General features: G+C 42.8%; 1 protein-coding gene across 6 annotated transcripts; it reads right to left on the bottom strand.

Moving 5' to 3' along the window:
- Positions 1–213: 213 nt before the first annotated feature.
- On the bottom strand, positions 214–21972 carry DDX3X (DEAD-box helicase 3 X-linked). Of its 6 annotated transcripts, none has more exons than XM_035116675.2 (19): positions 21806–21972; positions 20111–20168; positions 19056–19106; positions 16274–16333; positions 11731–11859; positions 10608–10731; positions 9679–9846; positions 9496–9595; positions 8780–8915; positions 7680–7765; positions 6448–6546; positions 5948–6108; positions 5705–5849; positions 5217–5406; positions 4815–4996; positions 4592–4709; positions 3979–4135; positions 2872–3029; positions 214–2718 (listed from the first exon to the last, which is right to left on the bottom strand). In XM_035116675.2, the coding sequence occupies exons 1-19, from the start codon at positions 21848–21850 to the stop codon at positions 2630–2632; spliced, it is 2256 nt and encodes a 751-aa protein (XP_034972566.1). In that variant the 5' UTR covers positions 21851–21972; the 3' UTR covers positions 214–2629. The 6 variants fall into 6 exon arrangements, with proteins under 6 accessions (XP_034972566.1, XP_034972560.1, XP_034972561.1 ...); XM_035116669.3 differs by having other exon boundaries at positions 5262–5406; XM_035116670.3 differs by lacking the exon at positions 16274–16333.
- Positions 21973–23448: the final 1476 nt, after the last annotated feature.

The raw sequence follows: 23448 nt of genomic DNA, 5'->3' as shown, positions 1-23448 counted from the left end.
TATACCCCGCCCATCTGGCCAGGTTCCCCCAGCCACTACAAGGGGCTGTTCCATACAATGACCTTTCCTAGCTATTAAATGTGTGGACTGCTTCTATTAGAAACTTTCATCTGTGGCTTTTAACCTGGGATGTCTCACTGCAATCAGTAATGATTAAAAATGAAAAAGGAGAAGCACATTTTGTCACCAAGAAAAAGACCAAACATCATAAAGTGCATTTCAACTTTTTATTTTATTAAAATTGAGAGCAATGCACAGCACATGCAGTGCTAGCATCTAAACTAATACAATAAGCAATTACTAAACCTACAGTGACTTGAAGTTCAAATCTTTACATTCAGCAAGTTTAAATCCGTTCATTGCATATGATTAAACCCATTCTTTGCATATGATTGAATCCTTATCTGAACTGAATAATATTGCTGGCTGTAAAACTTGCTAAAACGCTATTGCTGAATGTAGAAGTCACTGATTATGCCAATACAACAAAGATAACCACATGTTTTGAGGATTGCAATGTGCCAGACATTCACTGAAAAAAAAACCACACAACTAAACAAAAACTCACGCAACAAACATCTGAGAATCTGGACACTTCACGTCAGTGTTTTGAAGTGTTTCATTAATATCTTAAGACAAGCGTATCAAAACCTTGGCATGTTTAATTTTAAAGTTGCCAATTTTTGTTTTACTATCAGAAAGTTATGGCTACATTGCCAATGCCGGGTCTGCTTAATTTGACTTAAGAGTTTAATATGACTTAAACATTAAAAGCTCACACTACCCCGAAATATATAATTTCACGCATACGGTGACATTCAACATTCAAGTGCCAGTGTTTTTGTACTGTCTTTTGGTCAAGTTTCTTTAAACTTTCAAAGAATCACTTTTAGGCTTACAAAAATAAATATTTGTCAAAAATGTTCAATAAATATTACACAAAACTAGCAGCAAAAAGTATCTAGAAATCTGTCGTGTGCAAAGTTTTCTTCCCAACCATTATTCCCATGGTCCCAGTTTTAGAATCTAGTTCTTCCTCCTTAGACAAGCTGCGTTCAGTCTCCCAAGAGACAAAATAAGATTGGAAGTTAAGGACACGCACACAAGACATATAAAATTCTCTGAATGTGCAATAAAAGAAGTATTTTGTAAAAAGTTATGGGCAAAATGTACAAGGGCCTAAATCTAGACTAATTGAAATAGCACCATAACAAATGACCTCAAATACTGTCAAGTGCACCTACTTAAAGTTTAGAACAAGGCACAATACACTTGAAAAGATCTATTGCACTTTAGGAGATTTTGCTGTTGTCCTATGCCACTTAGACTAAGAGTTGGTAACAGCTCTGGCCGCAGAAGATAGCTCAGAGAAACTAAGTGGCAGAGGCATTTTACTGTTGGAAATACTTATCTTTGGCCAGATTCAGCATAACAGACTAAATACAATGGAAACCTATGCAACTAAAACTGACTAAAACTGCACTTGATAGCAGAATTGAAACCTTGTGCAGTTATGTACATTCCAACCTTTGTGATCTCAGAATTTGTTACTCTTCTGGAGCCATTTTACAAGTCTACAGTAAGCCAGTTAACACTTCAACGCAGCTTGAACAGAGTAATGTGAATCTGCATTAAAATAAAGCCTGCTGCATAATTCTTCCTGTTCATTCCCCCTTGACCAAAAAACATCAACACTAGCATGCGTTAAGACCAAAAAAATCAGTCAGGCCCTTAAAAGGTGGACCCATCACTGTTGTGGTCAGCCATTCTACCATTTCAATTTTAATATGGCAGGCAATTTTGAAAAGTCTAAGTAGATGAATTCTCCTAAAAACTATTTCAAGTTCAGACCTTTAAACATTCCCTGTAATGTTCCGCCTCCATTTGGCTAGCTCACATTTAATAAACACTGGAATTGCTGTGTTTACTTGCATTAACTTTAAAACAGTGCTTGTATGCATGTATCCATACATCATCATCATCATGACTGGAATGGCTTATTAAAGACTATCAGGTTCTAAGTACCTATCCAGGATAGAGTGAGCAAATCAACTTTAACTTAGTACAGTTTTGCCACATTAGAAACTAATTCCATTGATATGCTTCAAGATGTTTTATTTTTTCAAATCTGAGTATCAAAGCCCTAATGCAGGCCACCGCACAAGTTTTTTTTTGTAGTATAAAGTGGATGAATCAATGATTCCTGTAAGTTGTATCACACCTGCGTGCCAAGGTTTGATTTTTTTTAAAGCCCAAGTAGAGTAATTTTGTCAAGACAATTGATAATCTTGGGCATTACTGAGCCAACAGGACATCAAAATAAAAAGTTGTCTAAAGTTAAAGGCACAGTACATTAACAAATGATCCTCAGTCACAAAATTATAAATACAGTCTGGGAGTAGGGGGGTGGAGGAGTTAATCTCAACTACAATGGAGTCTTTAAACCTTCAAAGTAGGGCTTCTGTTCCTTTCCTTCTTCTTGTGACCTTGAGCTCCCTTAAAAAAAATTCAGTGGAGAATCACAGCTGGTAATGTACTGCGAGTTCTTGAAGCTACACAAGGTATAGTCTGGCTAAGTTACATGTGGTTTCCATATTAGCTTGTTTGGTAAGAATCTGCAGCAAGCAGATCAGTTGCCCCACCAATCTACCCCCTGAGAGTTATAGTTTCCTCCATATCCATCACTGTTATAGAAGCCGCCATAGCCGCTACTTCCACCTATTAAGACAAAAAGGCATGAAGAGTTTATGACCAAGTGAATTTACCTATACAATCTTATTTTTTACAGTTTAGCAGAAGCCCAGAGTTTAGATTTCCCCACCACCTTCCCTCATTCCAACAGCCCAGGGCACACTACAATACGAAACTCACCTCCAAATCCTCTGCTGCCTCCGTGGCCACCGCCACCGCCACCACTGCCACCGCTGCGCCCACTACTTGTGCGGCTGCTGCCAAAGCTACTGCTGCTGCTGCTGGTGCCTCCGCTACTTGTTCGATAATCTCGGGCACCAAATCCTCCACTGAAACGGCTAGAGGAAATAACAGCGACAAGTCACAATTAGAAGACCATGGTTCCGCAAGTATGTTTTTTAATACATTTCCTAATTAAAAGTACCCTTCATGTTGCTACACCAGGAAATTCAGTTAATAGAGCATCTTTGCTAGTTCTTCAAAAATTGCCAGTCCCTTGGCTAAAATGATGTACTATACTAATTTTTAGTGTTATGCATGTCATTTTCAATAATAGGGGGCAAGCAAAACAATGCTGGCCCCAATCCATTTCAGAGCCAGCATCTGAAGAAATGCCCCTGGCAGCCCCTGCCTTCAGAGGCTGGGAGAGAAGCAGCCAGATAAAGGGCCTTCACAATTGGGGCTCCCAATCAGTAGAGCGCTCATCCAGTACAGAATTGCATATTACCAGGTAAAAAAGAGTCTCATAAAAAGACCCAAGCAAACAGATCTGTTAAATCTACCTTTGCTGCTTCAAAGTAATATTTTACATATGTTCAAGTTACAAACCACCCTGAGCTCTAAAAATTGAAGGACAATAATTTTTCACCTAAGATCTCTGTTGCCGGTTAATAAAAAATTAACTATTTTGATGGTGCTTAATTATTAATTATGGAATCTTAAGATTTGTGTTACACCAGGCACCTTCTGCTGAGTAGGTCTATTATATGGTCCATACTCCACTAAAATATCATTTCCCCAGAGCCACTGACAGCAGTAGTTTCAATTTTTTATCTGCTCTATGAGTCCTTTTTAAAAAGCAACCTCTCCCAGGCTAGTAATTACTATTCTTCTCATCCTGAAGACATAGGAAGAGCAATATCTTTCTTCCACTGAAGGGCCAAAGGGAGGAATACAAAAGTAAAATATTATACTGCTATATGGAAGTCAGGTATTTTGCTTTGACGTTGGGTATCATTCCAACTCATCTACATGACAGGTAACTGCTTGGGGATTAAGTCAACTTACCCTTTTGATCGCCCACGACTGCTTCCACCTTTGTGTATCTGCTCATATGCCATATTTTCTAGCCAAGACGGTACTTCCTGTTTAGCTTCAACAAGTAGATCTAGCAAGTCTTTTGTGATATTTATGTTCCTCTCATTGAAGAATGATGTGGCAAGACCTAAAGAAAGAGATACATCCTATTAAGGCAAGGTAAGGAAGCTGTATGTTCAAAATACCTAGAGCACAGGTAGGACATATTCCTGAGTGCTCTTCAAATGACACAAGCTTTTAGTTACAGCTGTAGCTGAACTGTAAACAGCATTCAAGAAATTTTGCACACAGGCATACAATGATGTCTACCCTTTCCCACGTCAAGGTAAAGCAGTACCAGAAGCCATCTGCTTTGTGCTTTGCAGGAATGGGAATATTTCATGTGAATCTTTCACAACATGCCTATGTTAACCAGCGATCTTTTGCTCAAAACCAGTTCTAATCTACTCAGTCTGTGTTACCAACTTTTTCATACTCAAAGCATGCTGGAGTTTAGTGACATTAAAAGTCAACAGAGGATGCAAACACTAATGCTTATACCACTGTGGAAGTTTTATCAAGATGTAGATGAAGAGTGCCTTACCAAGATTCCCGACACGGCCTGTACGGCCAATGCGATGCACGTATTCTTCTATGTCACTTGGCAAATCAAAGTTTATGACGTGTTTTACATTTGAGATATCCAATCCTCTTGCTGCTACCTAATGAAGATAAAGAGTCAGCCATCAGCTCCCTGTAAGCTGAAACTGCAGTGTAAAGAGCCAATACAAAGACACAAGCATTTTCTTAACAAAGTCTATACTTACTGCAGTAGCAACCAAGATGGGACTTCTGCCTGAACGGAACTGGTGCAATGCCTCTTCCCTGTCTCGCTGAGAGCGATCACCATGGATGCTTGTGCAAGCATAGCCTTCGTGGTAGAGGAAATCCTCCAGAGAATCAGCCCCCTTTTTAGTCTCCACAAACACCAGAGTCAAGGAATCTTTTCCTATGTAAGTGAAGCATCTCATTAGCAAAACAATGCCAAATCTATTGTTATAGCACCACCAAGTGGTACAAACTAGTATTATGACTGCAACCATAAAAAACAACAACTTTACTAGTTAAGCTAGCCGCATGCAGATTAAAAGAAAAATATTAAAATATAGGAGAAAACAAGGGAGGAAAAGTCTGAAGCTTTTCCTCCACCTAACATAGATTCTCATTACCTGAGCCATTAGAGTTGTGTTGGATTTCTCCCAAACAGTCTTTACCTGTGGCATTTAGGAGGTCAAGCAGAAATGACCGTTTGTCTGACTCTTCCACCCACACTACTTTCTGTGTGATGTTCTCGGATGTAGAGCCAACTCTGCCAACAGCCAGAAAGATATATTCCTCCAAGAAGTCACGAGCAAGCATCTTCAAAAGAGAGAACTCTACTCAGTATGGGAGACGCCTAAATAATGAATCCACCCCTACTAGACTTACCTATAGCTACAAGCTTCCATGGATGCATACAAACTAGGCTTCTCATCATATTTTAAAACTAGAAACAAAGTATTGGGGGGGGGGTACTTAAAACAGAACTCTTCTTGTTCTCTACCTCTGGTTAGCTACCTACAACAGCAGCTGCTTGCTGGTTTGAGTGTCACCACTTCTACAGTATGGTGACTTTCACTGGAAATGGGACATTTAAGTACTTTGCAAAACAGAATACCTGAATTTCCTTTGGAAAAGTAGCACTGAACATCATAGTCTGACGGACACCTTTGGGTGGCATAGTGTCTTGTTCAACAATACGGCGGATTTGAGGTTCAAACCCCATGTCAAGCATACGATCAGCTTCATCCAGTACCAAGTATCTGGAAGGTATTATAAGACCACGTTAGGATTTCCAAGACTCCATGTTAATATGCTGCTGTGAAAATGCTAAAATTATTAAAATATTATTTTCACATACTTGCAAAAGTCCAGTCCAATCTTTCCTCTCTCCATCATATCTACAAGACGACCTGGAGTTGCTACAAGCAAATGGCAACCACGTTCCAAGTCACGTATCTGTTGACCAATATCGGCCCCACCATACACAACGCAGGGACGGACTTTGGAGCGATATGCAAACTATGGAAACACAACTTAGTTTTAGAATCCAAGACTTGAGATATCAAGTTTCTAGGAGCACATACCACAGGGCTGGCTAATCTACAGGCCTCATGTGCCCTTGGCCCTGGGATTTTTGCAGATCCCCCCCCCAATTTTTTTTGTTCTTTTAAGATTTTTTTTGGGGGGGGATCAGTGACTACTGCTGTGATTCTGTGATACATGAAAGCTTTTTAACCACCCACCCAATTTTCTTCTTTCAAAAGTTAGCAATTTGTTGTCCCTTCAACTCTTGTATTGGTCAATACAGCCACCATAGGTCAATGTGGCTGTATTAGGCACCCCCTAATTAATACTTACTTTTCTGGCTTCTTCATATATCTGAACTGCCAGCTCTCTTGTGGGAGCCAAAACTAGTGAGATGGGGTATTGCTTACGGCGTCCATACCTTCCGTTTTCCTGGAAGATTAAGTCCTCATTACCAGCTGGAAAATAAGCTGCTAGTAACAGTTATTTCTCAACACAATCTGCTACCCAAGTGTTTACACCATTACTCTGCTCTTTCCATAAAGATTTTTAAAGGTTGTGGTCTGAATCCTGCAGTGTTCATGACTGCACCCATGCAGGAGAACCACAAGTAACTATTAGCATCACAGCCATTCTAGCAAAGTGACTGTCATCGGAATCAAGATGCTGGCTACAACTAGTCTGGGTAATTTTGTGGAAACTCCATCCTGATGTGTAAACTTATTTGATGGCAGTGTCTTAAAATAAATTCACCTTCTGTTATGGTGATTTCCCCCTGAAAGAGAGAAGACTGACTGGGAGTCCTTCTGTATCCATTACTGTCATGGCAGGTACAAGTGGCCTTAGTGGACCAGTGCCTCCAACAGGTTAGACTGATGGCCAGCCACTAGCATGCCTGGAGAGGGAAGGCCCAGTTTCTTAGTCTACGATCTGGCAACCTCTGGGATAGATTACTGCAATGTGTTATGTGGGGCTGCCTTTGAAGACAGTCTGGAAACTGCAACTAGTGCAGAATTCAGCAACCAGATTGCTGCCTGAGACTACGTCTGAACATACACCACTAGCAACCACACTACAGGTTGCCTACAGGTTTTTGGGTGGGCTCCAAAGTGCTGGTTTTCATCTAAAGCCGTACGCACATCTTATTGTCCTTTTTTGTGTGCTTCCTGTGAAGATGAGGAGGGTGGAAACACAAAAAAGGCCTTTTCAGTGGTGGCCCCCTATGTGTGGAATGTTGGGGAGATGTGCCTGGCGAAATTATCAACTTTTAGGCAGTAGGCCAACATTTCTTCATTTACTCCAGCATTTGATACTTATATGCTATAATGGTACCCCAGCCTGCTTTAATATTTATCTTTTAGTGGGGTGCAAAAAAAAAATCCAGGATGATTAATTTTAGTAAATTATGTTGTTTTATATAGTAAGCAATGAATAAATGCAATAATGGGTATATCTGTACTCAAGCTCTTCATTTTTCAGCAATGTAACAGAGATGGCAATACACACAGTGCTAAAGTGAAGTACTGTACTGTATTGTTTGTTTAAACCAGATATAATGTACTTGCCTTCATAGCTCTAAGGGCATCACCTGGGCCATCTGTATATATCTGACTCAATATGGGCAGAAGAAATGCAGCAGTTTTTCCAGACCCTAAAAGAAAAAACATTTAATCTTGAGAGCAATGCAAAAACATTTTCATTCCATAAATCCCACCCAAATGTTATGCTCCATCCATCCTGTACTCATCCTTGCTCATAAATACAAAGAAAACAAAGGAGCTTGTGGTGGACTTTAGGAGACAGAAGAACGAGGTCCAGCCACTTTTGATTGACAGAATTTGTGTGGAGAGGGTAACAACGTTTAGATTTATAGGCATTGAGTTACAGGAGGATCTGTCCTGGAGTGTTAATACAAGGGGGCTTGTGAATAAGGCACAGCAGAGACTGCATTTTTTGAGAATTTTAAGGAAAAACCATCTTCCACAAAAGCTGCTGCTTGCCTTCTATCACTGTGCCATACAGAGCGTGCTCACGTACGGTTTATGTGTGTGGTATGGAAGCTGTACTTCTCAGGATAGAGCAGGGCTGTGTAGAATTATTAAAGCAGCAGAGAGCATTATTGGCTGCTCACTCTTCACCTTAGAACAAATCTACACCACCAGGTGCCATAGAAAAGCACTAGATATATCAAGAGATCCAACGCACCCTGGTCACCATTTCTTTCAGCTCCTGCCATCGGGACGGAGATATAGAACAATGCAGGCAAGAACCAGCCGTCTCAGGAACAGTTTCTTCTCTAGAGCGATTTTGGCCTTAAATGGAAAGCCTGGACTTTGAAGTCATCTTATTTTATTTGTTATTTGTATTATATTTACTGTTTTTAATTAGGTTTTGTAATTTTGGATTATGCGGAATGCTTTATCTGAGTGGATGTAGCAACCGAGTAATTTCGTTGTTCCCACAAGGGGACAATGACAATAAAGATATCTTATCTTATTTCAAGTTAATCTGAAATTTAGCGTGGTATTTTAAATCCTAAATATATGTCTTACCAAATTAGCTGTGTCCATGTTGTGCTTAGAGTCAACTGCCAGTAAGGGAATGGCCTATCCCCAAGAACCCTCACTTAGAACACTGCAGTAACACATAGCTAACACAAACTTGCCTGTCTGGGCACAAGCCATCAAGTCTCTCTTGTCTTTGATGATAGGGATAGCATATTTCTGCACTGGAGTAGGCCGAGTGTAGCGGGTGAGTTCAATGTTCCCCATAATGATTTCTCCCATGTCAACATCGCTGAACTGCAACAGAGTTCAAGTTATTAAACAACCTGGTAAAAGCACAAAGTTTGCTTTACACTCATAAGAGGGGAAGGCAGAGGATGGGCAGAAAATTGCCCCTCGTTTTCCAGCATCTTGCTATAAGGCTGGATACCAACAAGTCTTGCAGTGGGCTCTTATGTAGGATGGCATGTCCCCTTCCTTTCTTGGCATCACCTTTTGTTTATGCTGAATACAGAGGCAGCAAAGCATCTTTCTCAAAGCCTAACGTAAAAATATAGTGTGCTGCATGCAATTCCATGTTGCGTATAGCAATCACATAGATTATTAAAGACAAAGACTTTTAAGTGTTCTTCCCATCTCAAGGCAGCCCTGTTTAGGGAAGCTTTTAATGTTTGTTGGATTTCTGTATTTTAATATTTTGTTTTGTTGGAAGCCGCCCAGAGTGGCTGGGGGAATCCAGCCAGATGGGCGGGGTATAAATTATTATTATTTTGAAGGACCATCAGATCTACACTAATTTAAATGTATAGAAGTAGTCCCTTAGTATTCTAGCATAAGCAGCGAACTAGTTACAGCATTACACAAAGGAAATACTTACACTCTCAATGTGTGGAGGACAGTTGTTGCCCGTTGCTTCAACTGGAATGTCATCATACTTCTCAAAATTAATGCCAGTATTCCCACCAGCAAACAGCTCCCTAGAAGATAAACATTCAATGTACAATCACATAGCACTGAACACCTGACTTACAGACCACCAGATCCCACTGCTAGTACTTACTGCTCCACACGTTCGCTTGGGGCAAGTGGTTTAGACCAGTCATCTTCATCACTTTTATCAGACCAACGACTGTTTCCACCACGTTCAAATCTGCCAAAGGCACTTCTATCACCACCACGACTGCTAATGCCATCAAATTCACCGCCTCTTCCACCACGGTCATCAAACCTAAATCACATGAAATTACACTAAAACCCATTTTCATGACAGTTTCTGTGATGTACTAAACACACTAATGAAGCTGCCTGGCTGCTAGGCAGCTTAAAAGCATTTCATGATATAATTAAACAATAAATCAGTATAACCCCACAGCTATCCATTTTCCAAGATTTGACATCCCCTTGAGAAGGATATATTACCCCAAATATTTCAACTGTCTCACATATATCAGGCATGTGGACAGGATATCAATGAAATTTGAAGTGGCACACCTGCCAGGTAAAGGCATTTAATTGTTCAGATGGCATTTTAACCCATGTTGGGAATTGGACTATCACTTAATTCCTCTACTGCTCTCACAACACAATTCTGCCTCATCCCCTGAACGCCCCAGCCTCCTGGCCCTTCAACAAACAAGGAGAAAGCTTACTGAAAGAGCTCCTTCTAAGCCCAGATGTATGCCATAACTGCACAGTGGCTCTGAATTTTCATTCCCCTGTCTTTCTGCTGGGGCATATGTGCTAATGCTAAGAAGACACAAGGACTTCTATTATGTGGATATAAATTTTAGAAGTCCTACAGCAAAAAGGTGGTGGAAATGAGAGGGTAGCCCTATACACATGAAATTAACATGCTGCAGCCAATGCAAGCCTAAGAGCTACAAAGCACACGTCTTAACCTCAGTCAGTTCTCCCCTATTTCTACGGATTACTGAATGTTTTATGGTGGTGGCATTCACATTTTTAATGGGAAGAGAGCTAAATTTTTACCTTCTTGAACCATTACCACGCTCAGCAAAAAAGCTTGATTTTCCTGATCCACGGTCACTCCTTGCACCAAAGCTGCTGTATGCAGCATCCCTGTCTCTGCCAGCATTCCACCCACCATCAAATCCTAGGAATAATAAAATCACCAATGAAATCACTGATTGTGTGGATTAAAGATACAAAATCCCTCAAACCATCACCATGAAAATGTATAGTATTTTACAATTTTACAATTACAATATTTTAAAATTTTACAATTTTACAATTAGCAGCCTGTCTTAAGAGACATTCCCATATTTTATTGCATATTGTGAATCAAGGAGACACTGAAATTGGGTGTTTTTGCTGCCAATATTGCAATATGGCAGAGATTAAAAAGCGGGTCCAGAATGATCATGTAGTAAATTATATTCAAGAGGCAGCAGCCGATGATTCTCTCGAGCTGCAGCAAACCCCAGAAGCAAAGCCTAGAAATGTCCATTAGGACCCTGCATACTGTTGCGCCCATGGCATTGTAGTAGAGTATGGCCATTAGGCAACCTTTCGTGAACCACTTCCAAAAATTATGTCATTATCTTATTCTAGTTACAATTAGGTTGTCTCAAGAAAAAAAATTGCAACCTGGGCTGAAAATGAGACCGTCCCGGAGTCCATCAATGTGTCCACTGAAGCAAAGATGATGAAATAGAAGCAGTGAAAAGACCTGGAGACTGATGATATTTCCTGACAGGAAAATCTGGAGTAGGTGGTAACTGGTATAATGAGGCCACTCAGTGAGAAGCTTCACTGTTCTTGAGACATTCGTTATGACTGTAGGATTTGGATAACTATACAACTCCAGAATTCTATGGTACTATCCTATAGCTGTAACTAGAAGTAAGGCTCCGGGATCAAAATCCAAATAACCAACAAGAATGAATACTACTTTTGTAGCTTTCCAGCTGACAGCAAAACAGCTCTGCAAATGGTACTTGATAAACAAAGCCTCAAACTTCCCTAAGAAGTCTCAACCTATGCTACTATACTCTTAATCTAAGCGCTCTAGAAAGCTGTCTTTATTGCCAAAAGCAGCAGTGGACACTCAAAAGTTTTGTTGGATGAAAGGTGCCAGGTCTCCCTCGCCCACCTCTGTCATCACGTCCAGATCCTCCTCTGGATCCAAACACACGATCACGATCGTAGCCATTCACCCGGCTGTCACGATCATATCCATTCATATAGCCATTACCTCCACGAGAGTCCCAGCTGGGGGAATCTTTGGCAGAGAATAAAAGGTTACAAAATTAAAGGGTAAAATGCGCTAGCAAGTTTTTGCAAGCTCCACAGCATCAGTGCGACTTTGCTGCCAGAAATTTACATGAAAGCCTCCTTTCTGGGGAAAACAGAGTGGTGTTGGGTCTAATTTCTTGATTAGAGATGCAAGCCTTCACCTGACCAGGGTGTTGCATTGTGAGCTGCTTTACAAAGCTGCAAACCAGGTTTTATAGAAAGTTGTGTATTTAGTTGAGCCAAGAGATTTTTTTTTAAAAAAACCTAATGCAGTGATTTGTATGTGTATTAGTTTTGTGCATCAATACTTGCTGCCATGCTGAAAACAGAAGCATGTCCTAAAGAAAGCTTGTCAAACTGACTGAAGCAAGATTCAAAATCCTGTGCTGAGCTTGGCAAATATACATTTTATTATTCATTCAACTATGAATGGAATGGTGACAGACCAGTCCACTATTAGTGTTGTATGTATTATTTTGATTACAAATCCAGCTTCCTAGTAACAGCAAAAAAGAAAAAAATAGGATTGCAGTATAAAGTTCATGAAATGTTTGAGTCTAAGCCAGTTTAGTGATGCAGATGCAAATGAACCTTGGTGAGCCTTGAGCTCACACACTTTCCTTGACATGGCAACAAGGAGTTCTGAAGGCTTCAACTTATATTTGTGCTTGACCATAACTTGTTATGCCTGGGGTGGCCACTGTGGTGCTTTGGAGAACTTCTGTGGCAGAGCTCATGAGGTATCAAGGGTTATCCCTGCCCCCAAAAGCTAGTTGAAAGAGGACATTGGAATGCTCTTTTCCACTTCCCATTTCAGCTCTGTATGCTCTTGAAGACTCAGATCGTTACCTCTGCAGCTGAGCAGAAAGAAAATCATCTGAGATAGGAAGGAAAGAGAACCGATCTCAGAGGCCGGGATAAAAGGAGATTGGAGAGTATGCACATGAGTTCACACACCTTCGTTCCAGTAAACATGGATCCTTAGTTCCAGTAAACATGGCAGAAGTCTCCCCCCCAACCAAATAACAGAACCCATCTGTCTCCATTGACAGAACAGAATTTCTTTTTTTAAAATCACAGGTCCAGTTCTTTTCATGATACAAAACAGTTCTCCTAAGGCACAGGTCCTTTTGGAACGCATGTTTAACAAGTGACCCCCTCAAAACCATTAAATAAATTAAGGTCACCTCTGTGTACACAGTTGTGTTCCATTATTTTGTTTGACATCCTATGTAAAAATGAACATCCATTAGAATTTGTGCCGTTGATATGTTTGTGATACTGGCAAGCACCAGAACTGCATTTTTTTACTGTGCAGTCTCGCACTTCAATCTTTATTCTCATGGTCATTTTGGGGTATTTATTTATACTGGATCCAATGTTTACTCAAGTCACCTTGTAAAACCAAAAAACGTGTGTGCTTTCTCTGTCTGCAGGGGGAAATGGAAAGAGATGAAAAAGAAGCAACCAGAGGTGGCAGCGCCCGCAGAACTTTCATAGTTCCAAATGTGCCCATTAGCCCAAAAAAGATTGGTATCAATGCTAGATGTTCAAACTGATGAATATTAACTACAGATCCGTTTGCAACAAGCCAAGCTGAAACCTAGAATTAACATTAACAGGCTTGTCAATTTGGACATAACAACCTGCACTTAACAGAAGTCTTAACTCCTGTTGATGGCTGCACACAAAAGGAAGCACGAGAAGGAAGTGTATGTATGAGTCCAAGGCTTGCTTGCATCACACTAACTGATTTAGCATGATATCCAAACTATCCCACTGCTACCTCATGGGGTTGCATTGATTCTTCAATTCCTAGCAATGTTCCATTATCCTGCTCCCTCTCTAGTTGCAAGCTTTTTAGGAGCTGCTGGAGTGAAGCTTGCTGGCAGTACTCCTACCAGTGAACACTTTCACTTTCGAATAGGGAATCCCCCCCCCCCCGCCAGCACAATAGATTAGGGAGTTGGACAACAACCTAACATTTATCCAGTACTTTCTGAAATTATCAATTTACATGTATTTCAGTTGTTTTAAAAGTTCTAGAAAAATTGTTTACTACTGCTAAAACAAAAAGATTTTACATCTCTAGATTGGATGAATCAAGATTCTGCTCCATGGACTTGTTATTCTTTATTCCAAAAACCTGAAGTTTGTGACTGATTTCAAAAATGCCAAGTTCTACTAAATTACCTAGAACAAGCTATTCTAAGTACTTCAAATACTTATCCAACCTATAAGCAACCAAAATGCAAAAGAACTGAAAAAAGCAACAAGAGATATGTTGGAAGAAAGGTTTTCAAAGATGTAGTGCCGTGTTTCTCCTAAAATAAGACACGTTTTATATTTATTTTTCTGCCAAAAAAACACACCACAGCTTATTTTCAGGGGATGTCTTTTTTTTTTTTAAGCTACTACCCTGGGAGGCTCGGCCCGCCGCTGCCGCAGCCGGCGTCGCATGTTCCCCTGGAATTGCTGCAGCCGAGGCTCCGGCCAACGCAGCTCCTCCATGCCAAGGGGCTCCCGCGGGGCCTACGCTCCCCGCCGCCGAGGTAGCGCGGCCCGGCCTAGGCCTCACCTTGTCCTCCCAGGTGGAGTCGCTCCGCAGCGGTTTGCCCCACAGCGAGCCCTTCAAGGCGCCGCCACCGCCACCGCCGTTGGCCACCAGGTGCTGCTGCGGATGCGACGTCGGCTCCTCCTTCCGCCGGCCGCCGCTCATTGTCCTCTTCTGCCGCCACCGCCTCCCTCCCTCCCCGCCGGGCCGCCGCTGGGTCGGGGCTCGGCGTGGCGCGCGCGGCTCCCGCTCAAGCCCCGACCCAGCGGCGGCCCGGCGGGGAGGGAGGGAGGCGGCGGCGGCGGAAGAGGACAATGAGCGGCGGAAGGAGGAGCCGACGTCGCATCCGCAGCAGCACCTGGTGGCCAACGGCGGTGGCGGCGGCGCCTTGAAGGGCTCGCTGTGGGGCAAAGTGCTGCGGAGCGACTCAGCGGGACCCGGGAGAGATAGCAGCGCGTCGCACGCCAAGTCCCGACCCAGTTGGGGCTCGACGAGGCGCGCACTGCAGAAGCCCCACGCAGACCTGCTCCCACCACTACCGGTAACAATACCCCCAACACGTCTTATTTTGGGGGGATGTCTTATATTTCTTTGCCTTTAGAAAATCGTGCCATGGCTTATTTTAGAGGCACGTCTTATTTTAGGAGAAACACGGTACATTAGGCTAATGTGTAAACTTATAGAACCTGCTTGGAGAATGGAAAGTTTGTCCAAGCGCTTAGGGGAGAAGTTCATAGATTTTTTTAATTGGGAAATTCTGTAAATAGGATTAAGCACAAAACCCCTCCATTAGTTCAGGAAAATAATTAGTATTTAAGTTCAGAGTATATTGTGTGATTCCTTCCATATTTAAAAAGATTTTATTAGGTGTCTAAAGTTCTATATCCAAATAGCATGGTTATCTATTAATGGCTACTAGTCACAGTAGCTAATTACTACCTCCAAGTACTGTATCAAGAGGAAAGAAGTCTCTGAAACACTAGAATTATTGCGCTAAGCTTCTGCTTGTTGGCTTCGCATAGGCATTAGGTTGGCCAGTGTGAGAGCAGGATGCTGGACTAGATAGGCCTTTGCTCCGATCCAGAAGCCCTCTTCTTATATATTCATATTCACACTAGACAGCACTGCACACTATTCAGCTTCAACATGTAACTAAATAAACTGTGAGGCATGGTAAACTTGCTAGAAAATTAGCACTAACAAGGCTTGGGTAACTTTCAAGTGTCTTGCGGGCCACTAGTTTTATGCCATGTTTAATAAATCAGAAGATCCAAAAAAGCACTTGCCAGACCCAAGTATTAGGATTGCTATGGATTTAAATTTTATAAAGTGCAGAATTGGAAACCTTTCCTTGCCTTTTTCTATCCAGTCTATCCATTCGAGGCGACAAAACCTTGATCAAGTACAAAGTGCAACTGAAGTTGTAGTTTCCCTTAATGTGTAGTTTTCCTTAAACACAGTAAGCTAGTACTGTAGAGTAAGCCCGCAACTTATGCAGAATTTACGTTCCAGGGATTGCATCTAAAGACAAATTCAATACACATTGGGTTCAATAGCAGGTGGGATTGCCAAAGAAATTTCTTCTTGAACCCCACTCCCTTTTTATTTTTTGCCACACATGTAAAGCTGAACACATACTAGCTATCTGTGTGTAAGTTGTGGGTTTACTGTGTTCAAATTAATCCTAACAAAAAGTTGCAGGCAAAGGAAACATGCCTGACAATGAGTGTAAAGGAACAAATGCTCACACTGTTAGTTGACTGCAAGTTATGACTATGCAATATGCTTAGAGGCATGCTCTCAAATGACAAATTTTTAAGACCACTCCATCTTGACACCAACTTACAGCTTCTTGGTGGCATCGAATTGGAATAGTAGTTTGCCGCATAGTTATAGGCATTACCTGCTGCAAAAGAGCCATAAAACTCCCAGCATTATAATTCACTCCAGTTCAAAGGCATAAAAATCTCAACATAATGGTAGAGTAGACTTTCTTCAACCTGTAAAATATATTTTACTCAAGCAACATAAAAATATTCGTGTGAAGAGGTAAAATTTCCAGGCTTCCACATTCACATTCACCAGCTCACCTTTGGCGATCAGGGGGAAGAGGAACAAGAGCACTCTTTTGCCTCCTGGTGGCCATGATGGGGGAACCCCGTCCTGCTGCCAAAGCACATGTACAGAGGACTTAAGAATGGCAGGAGCCAGCCTCTCACCAGGCCAAGACACCCTGAGAAGCCAAGATAAACTCTCAACAGCTCCAAACAGTCCAACACAAGGAGTCTTTTCCCTCAAGAAAAGGGCAATGCATCTGATTCAACAGGTATTGTGCTATGTCACACTCAAGAATTTATACAGCTGTTTTTAAGGGTTGCGTCCTAGTCCTACTCATAGTAGATCCACTGAAATAAACAAACATGGCTAACTTAGGTCCATTAATTTCTATGGATCTACTGAGAGGAACTCAGAATGAACCACCTGTATGAGAGTGAATAAGCCTTTCCCTGGGAAAGCATCATCCTATCCTCTTGTGTTGGGTAGTCCTTGGAAGCAGCAGGAATCACTCTTCAATGTTTCTAAGCATGTCCTTCCAGATGGGCACCTGTATCAGTCTTTTGCAAAAATAAAGGAACTCGTGACATACTTGACCAATTGTGATAAGAGCTTCTGTGGATTTATGATACAACAACTCTATTGGTCTTTACAGTATCCATAACCCACACGAAGAGAGAAGGGGTGAGTTAGGACAACTACAAATGGCTGGATATCAATGCCAGTCAATATTTGTTAGCCTCAATACAAATGAGTTTTCTTGCAAAGAGCTGTTAGTTTTTAATAGAAATTAGAACCTGTGAATTTGAACAAGCTTCATCTTATGCCCCTTGATCTGCCACTATTCACAAATTCTATCAGTTGAGCAACAAAGTGGGCAGAGTCAAGTTGCCCTGACAATAAGCACCCTATTCCTAAACTTTCCTATCTAGTAGTTCTAATACTTGCAAAAGTAATATCTGAACATTGTTTCCCAGCTCCCAAATTCAGTAGCACTTCCAGACCGGTTTGCTGAACTGTGCAGAGTTCATCTTTCAATAAAGGACACTGTATTCAATCTGTAGATATTTAAAGTACGGTAGGCTTGGAAACCTGCAGCCCAGAAGATGCTGGACTCCAACTCCTAACTCCTGCAGCAAAGCATGGCCATAGGTTCTCCATACCTATTTTAAAAGACTCCTGGCAGCAAAGGGGGGGGGAGACCTCTATTAACTTCGAGAGCTACTTACCAATGAACCAATTTATAGTCAACACTCCCCAGCGAGCTCATAAAAATATTAAAGTTCACAGTAAGTTAGTTTATGGCTTTTACCCATGAAGCAGATTTAAGCTAAAACACTGAAAGATGACAACTGCAAGTAAAAAGTATTCTAGAAAACTCTTGGTGCCCCCCCCCGCCAGTCCACAAGCAAGGTAATTTTTGCAGAGGCATCTGAGGCAAGACAAGGTGTCACAGGTTGGGAGAGGGATGAGACCTGATGGTCTCCAGCACTTCAATCATATTTGAATTAAGCCACATGGAGTAAAACACTAACTTACTCCCAGGTAAATGAAAATTAGATTGCAGCCCAAGTTTAGTTGTTGATCAGACACTATTAATGCAGCATATTCCCCTATAGCATTGGTGGGTTGAATTTTTAGAGTACCATGATGCAATTTATCAGGAGATTAAGAGCTTAATCAACTAACAGCTTAAAGCTCAAGAATCCTTGGACAAAGCTCTGTGTTCAAACTTCCCCATAAACAGGCTTGATGGTTACAGGCTACACATAGGGTTTTTCAGGGCACGGTATAGCCACCAACTTATTAGAATGGATTGTACCAAACTATGAAAACAAAAATGTGTCAATGAGCTGACCGTAAGGCTTCCATTAGTAGAATGCGGAGGATTTTCACCAGTACTCCATGAGCTCTACATCCCACCACATCCTCCCTAGATCTCCAGAGTGTAGGGAAACTTCCACAGCAGATTTAGGGGGCATACAGGAACTGCTGAAAATTGCTTCCAGATGATGGTACGGGTATACAGTCACCATTTATTTTACATTTTCATGTGTGTGGGCCACTTCCCTACAAATTATTAACACAAACTCTGATAATGGGGTAGATATTTCAATACAGGAATCACTACTTGACTTCATGATTATCATAACTTTCAAAATGAGCAAACCATTCTCTTATTCTGCTTGGATGCAAGCACAACATTTATTTTACAACAGATTGCACTGTTACTTAAGTAGCTTTATTACTCAAGCCAAATATACAGCTCATCAATCAGCAGCTTACTGCCAGACTTGCCTAGCTAGACTACACTGAGCCCAAATCTTCTCTGAACCCACTGTAGAATGAGGGAATCTAATTTTTGCCATAGACTTAATAAGGTGTTACTTTTAAATATGCACTCTTAATACCTCTCCCTACCTCCAAAAGCCTAGGTACTCATTTGTCCAACCACTTGTACCAAATCTCCTTGAATCTGAGCACCCAACATTTTGGGGTTCTTGCAGTTCAATTCAGTGAGCCTATTTTTTTTAACCCTGATGCTCCATATATTCAAGTACCAACAAACATACCCTGCTTTGAAGCTTCTCTATTCCGTAAGTGAGGTGGAATGTACCGGCCTTCTGAAAGTTGGGGAAAAAAGTTTCAAATTAAAATTCTGTACAGCAAAGTCTGTTGCTCTTATTACCAAGATTATTAACACCTTATTTTGTTTATTGATTAAACTCATGTCATTTTTTGCTATAGCAACTCTAAACTTACAGTATTTTAAGCAGAAAACCAAACCAACATACACATTAAGAAGTGTTTAAAGTACTTCATGCTTAAGCATATAGTCTAAACATACAGCACCTCTTCCCAAGTATTTTCATTGTTAGAAATATGCAAACAACCAAAGGGTGGCAACACGAGAACGAGCCTTTTGGATGGTGGTTCCCCATTTGTGGAATGCTCTCCCCTAGGGAGACCTAAAGATATGTAATAAAGGTGCCAAATGAACACTTTTCTCTTCAAGCAGGCATTTGGCTAATTAACATTCTATGGCTTTCCAAATGTGTTTGTGGGAAGTGGGTTATTAGCTTGTTTTGTTTTCTAACGCACAGTACTTTGTATTCTCAGACAGTATACAAATTTAATAAATAATTGTAACAACAATAACTGGAATGTGCTGCTGCCTCACTATAGGAAATACATACATACCCAGTTTTAGCAGATGAAACAATTTATGGACGTTTGAGTAACACAATCACTAAATGCCTTTTGCTGATACCAAGCTCACACTATTGTGCACCAAAAGTGGTCTGCAGATTAGGTCTGCAGTTAATTGACTGATTAAGCAGGTACCCAATTTAAGGTTCTTAACATTCATTTTAAAGGAAAGTTTCTAGCATGGTAATACTTAATGTATAACAGATTTATGTATAAAAGATTTACGTAGAACAGATTTACGTAAAATACCAATGGGATTTAGTAGTCTACAATTACAGTACTTGCAGGATGCCATAGATCTGCTCTCTCAAACATCAAAATCTGCAATTTTTTCTACTTTTGTAACTGGAGCAATATACCACCAAATATTCTTTTACTAGCTGCAATAAAATACTTTAATTCTGAATTATATACTTACTGCTTGCTCCACCTCCTCCACTCTGATCGTCTGAGGAATTCAAGTCTAGACCAGCAAACTTTTTTAAAAAGGGAGAGAATAGTCATTCAACCTGATTAATTGAAAATACTTAAAGCACTGTAGTAAAAAAAATTCTTGTCTTATCCCACATTGTAAGTTAGCAGGCTCTCCCCCTTAAATACCAGAATAGCTTTGATATTTTAATGTCAATTTAAACCGTACCTCCTTAAAACTTACTTTGGTTTTACTTAAAGCATGTGACATTATGGACAAACCCCTCAATTTTAGTGCTGTCTTCCAATACGCTTAATATTTGCATTCAAAAATCGGCCACAACCCAAATTCCCCTTTCCTCAAAAATAACTACTTGTGCCAAATGCTTTAAAAAATAGTAACAGAACTTAAGCTTGCACTGTACACCTTAGTTTTATTGAAGATGTCAAGAAAAAAGGGCCTAGGCCTTAAGATTGTACAAGCAGTATATACAGCCAAGGTAAAAAATACCGCTGCTGAATATTTTCGTGTATTATTTTGTTTGCGGGGGGGGTTAAAAAAATAAAATCCTTTTATATCTAAGAATCCCCTTTTTCAACTTAAGATGGACGCACATCACAATCTCGCGCGGCCTTCAGACAGAGCCATTAGCAGTTGTACAAGGCAGGCTCGCTCGCCTTCGGGGAAAGCGCTCCCTTCTCCCCGCCCCACAAGCGCCGCCCGCCCTCGCCGGCGTTTACGGCCGGAGCGACACAAGCGGCGGGGAAGAATCCGGCGGCGGCGGCGCTTCGCTTTCACTGGCGGCCGCTAATCCGGCCGCGTCACGTGGCTCCTTCCTCTTTCCCCTTCCCCGGCCGGCTTCATGACCTACTTCGGGAGCCGGCTCTAGTGCAACGCCACCCGGCAACTATCCCGCCCCGAAACGGGCAGAGAGAAGGTGCAACTTCATTTTAAATAGGCTTCCGAGAACCCAAGACGAGCGGAAGACGCGGCCTTATGCCTGCCCTTCCTCCCCCCACCTCGTGGGCCTCGAGGACAAAGGAGCAGGGGGCGCGCGCGCGCGCGCTCGAGGTAGAGGGAGGGAGAGCGGGAGGAGCAGCAGCACCAGAGCCATTGTGGCTCCCACTCCCCTCCTCCTCCTCCTCCTCCCCCTTCCCCAGACAGAGGGAGCCGCGCACGCGCCTCCACCGCCAAGCTGCCTCTCTTCTCCCCCCCCCACCCTCGCTTCGTCACACGCACAATGGCCGCCGTTGTCCCCCACCCGCTGCAATTTCCGGCCGCCGCCGCTAGGGGGCCCGGCAGATGTAAGCAGTCGCCAGCGACGCACAAAGCCCCCACAGCAGGCCTCAAAGGGCCCGGCGGCGCTTCACCCGAGCTACCCTCCGCTCTCCGCTCCCTTTACTCATTCGCAGGGGCACCGCTCGCCTCGCTCCGCGCCCTTTCCTAACAGAGGCTCGGGGCTTCACGGAGGCGCCAATGGGGCGAACCCCACAAAAGGAACTGCGTCACAGTTAAATACGCCACCAGGAGAGCGGCATGAGGAGGATGCGGGTGGGCGATAATAAAAGGAGTATCGGGGCGAACTAGGATCGATTCAATGAGTCCGGAGGACCCCAGAAAGCAGACCGATGAGCGCCGGGGAGCGGGGGGGGGAATACGCCTCGACCCTCCAGGCCCACCCGCCATCCCACCCCCGTTTACCTGCTGATCTAGACCGAGGGCATTTTCCACTGCCACATGACTCATAACGAGAGATCGTGTCGGGAGGTCCCGCTCCGCGTAGAGAAATTCGGATTCACTAGACGTAGAACTAGCCTCTGTCGCTATCGCCGCTACTTCGCCTCGGAATCGCGTCTCTAACTGAAACCCCCCCAGTTCGGCCCGGGCCCTTATATATTCCTCCGCCCCCTCGCAGCCGCCGTGCTGACTTCAGCGCGCAAACCACGCCCCTTCTTCCTCCTCTCGATCCCCTCCCCCCACCTCTGCTTGCAGCAAAAGGTATCGCGGGGAGAATTCTCCGCTCCGCATAAAGAGGTGGGGGGAGGGCGAAGAAATCCCAAGGCTACCGCGAGAACTAGGGAGGCTGCGGACTCCTCCCGATTCAGGAGGATATAGGTGTTATCGCGAGGTCTCCTCACACAATGTTTACAGCGCTGGTCGCGCGAGATCTCTCCCCCTCCCTCCTGGTTTGCCTTCCCCTCCCTCCCGTTTCGTAAAGACTGGTGAGTCACCCCCCACTCCTCGTTTCCTTTGAGATCTCGCGAGATTTCTGTCCAAATGAAATAAGGCTCTGGGAACAGAGGGTCTCCCTAGGTCACGTGGGCATTTCCGCCATCTTAGGCTGTATGCGGCTGCTGAAGTGGCGCAGCCTTCGGGTGGGGGTAGAGGTGTAGTGTGAGGGGCCCAAATTGGAGAGCCGAGGGGGCTAGGCCGCCACGTATGTCCCGAGGATTGCGAGAAGCAGCACGAGAGTTGGCGGTAACGTCAGAGTGGCGCTGCGCGACTCGCTTCTGCCTTGTGTGACCTAGCAGGGGTCGCCTGGCAACCAGCAGCGCGGCCAGTAGCCCCTCCCGACGCCCTGTAACCCCTGAACAATAAGGGGGCGATGGTCTCCTGGCGGAGTTCTTGCGCCTTTCCCCCTTTCCCACCCCCTTCCCTCTGGCGCCTAATGCTGTTGCTTCGCTTGGTCACAAAAAAACCCTCTGCAGAGAAAGGATGAATAGCGATGACCTTGTCTAGGCCTCTCGCATCATTTGCCTACGGAAAATGCCTTCCATTGCAAGGAGGAGTTTGGCCTCTGCCGTCTTAAGTGTGGGAGGCTTCAGACCCCAGAGGTCAAGGTCAAGAGCTGAGAGGCCTCCCAGTATTTTTAGCTCTTCAAGAGGCTTCTCAAGAATGCCTGTCGCCTTGGATGCATTTTTACAAACTAGCATAGCTCATAGTAGCCCCCCCCCCGCCAAACTTCAGTGGCTAATCACCTGAGGAAAAGCAATTTGAAATTGTTTGCTTGCTTCAGTAGATCTTTGAATACTCAAAAAGTTTGTTTCTCCCTGTGCATGCATGCTAACCACATTTGCACTGACACAGTATGATCTTACGCACATTTATTTTAGTAAGTCCCATCAAAATAAAATAGTGCTGTAAGTGCCCTTGTTCCAATGCAAATGTGTGTATTTATTTGAGTTGTGTATTAGGACCAATTTATTCCTTCAAGAGACAAAAAGTATCCCATCTCCCAATGCTTGTAAATTCACTTCGCAATATATATTTACCACTCGAGTTGCAAAGCCCCTTTTTTGCTGAGGAAACTACAAAATAATTATATTTCTCAACACTAAAAAAAA

Source organism: Zootoca vivipara, chromosome 4 (genome assembly GCF_965207765.1).
Source record: "Zootoca vivipara chromosome 4, rZooViv2.hap1.1, whole genome shotgun sequence".
In the NCBI taxonomy this organism is placed as follows: domain Eukaryota; kingdom Metazoa; phylum Chordata; class Lepidosauria; order Squamata; family Lacertidae; genus Zootoca; species Zootoca vivipara.
This window is presented reverse-complemented; position numbering and strand designations above follow the sequence as displayed.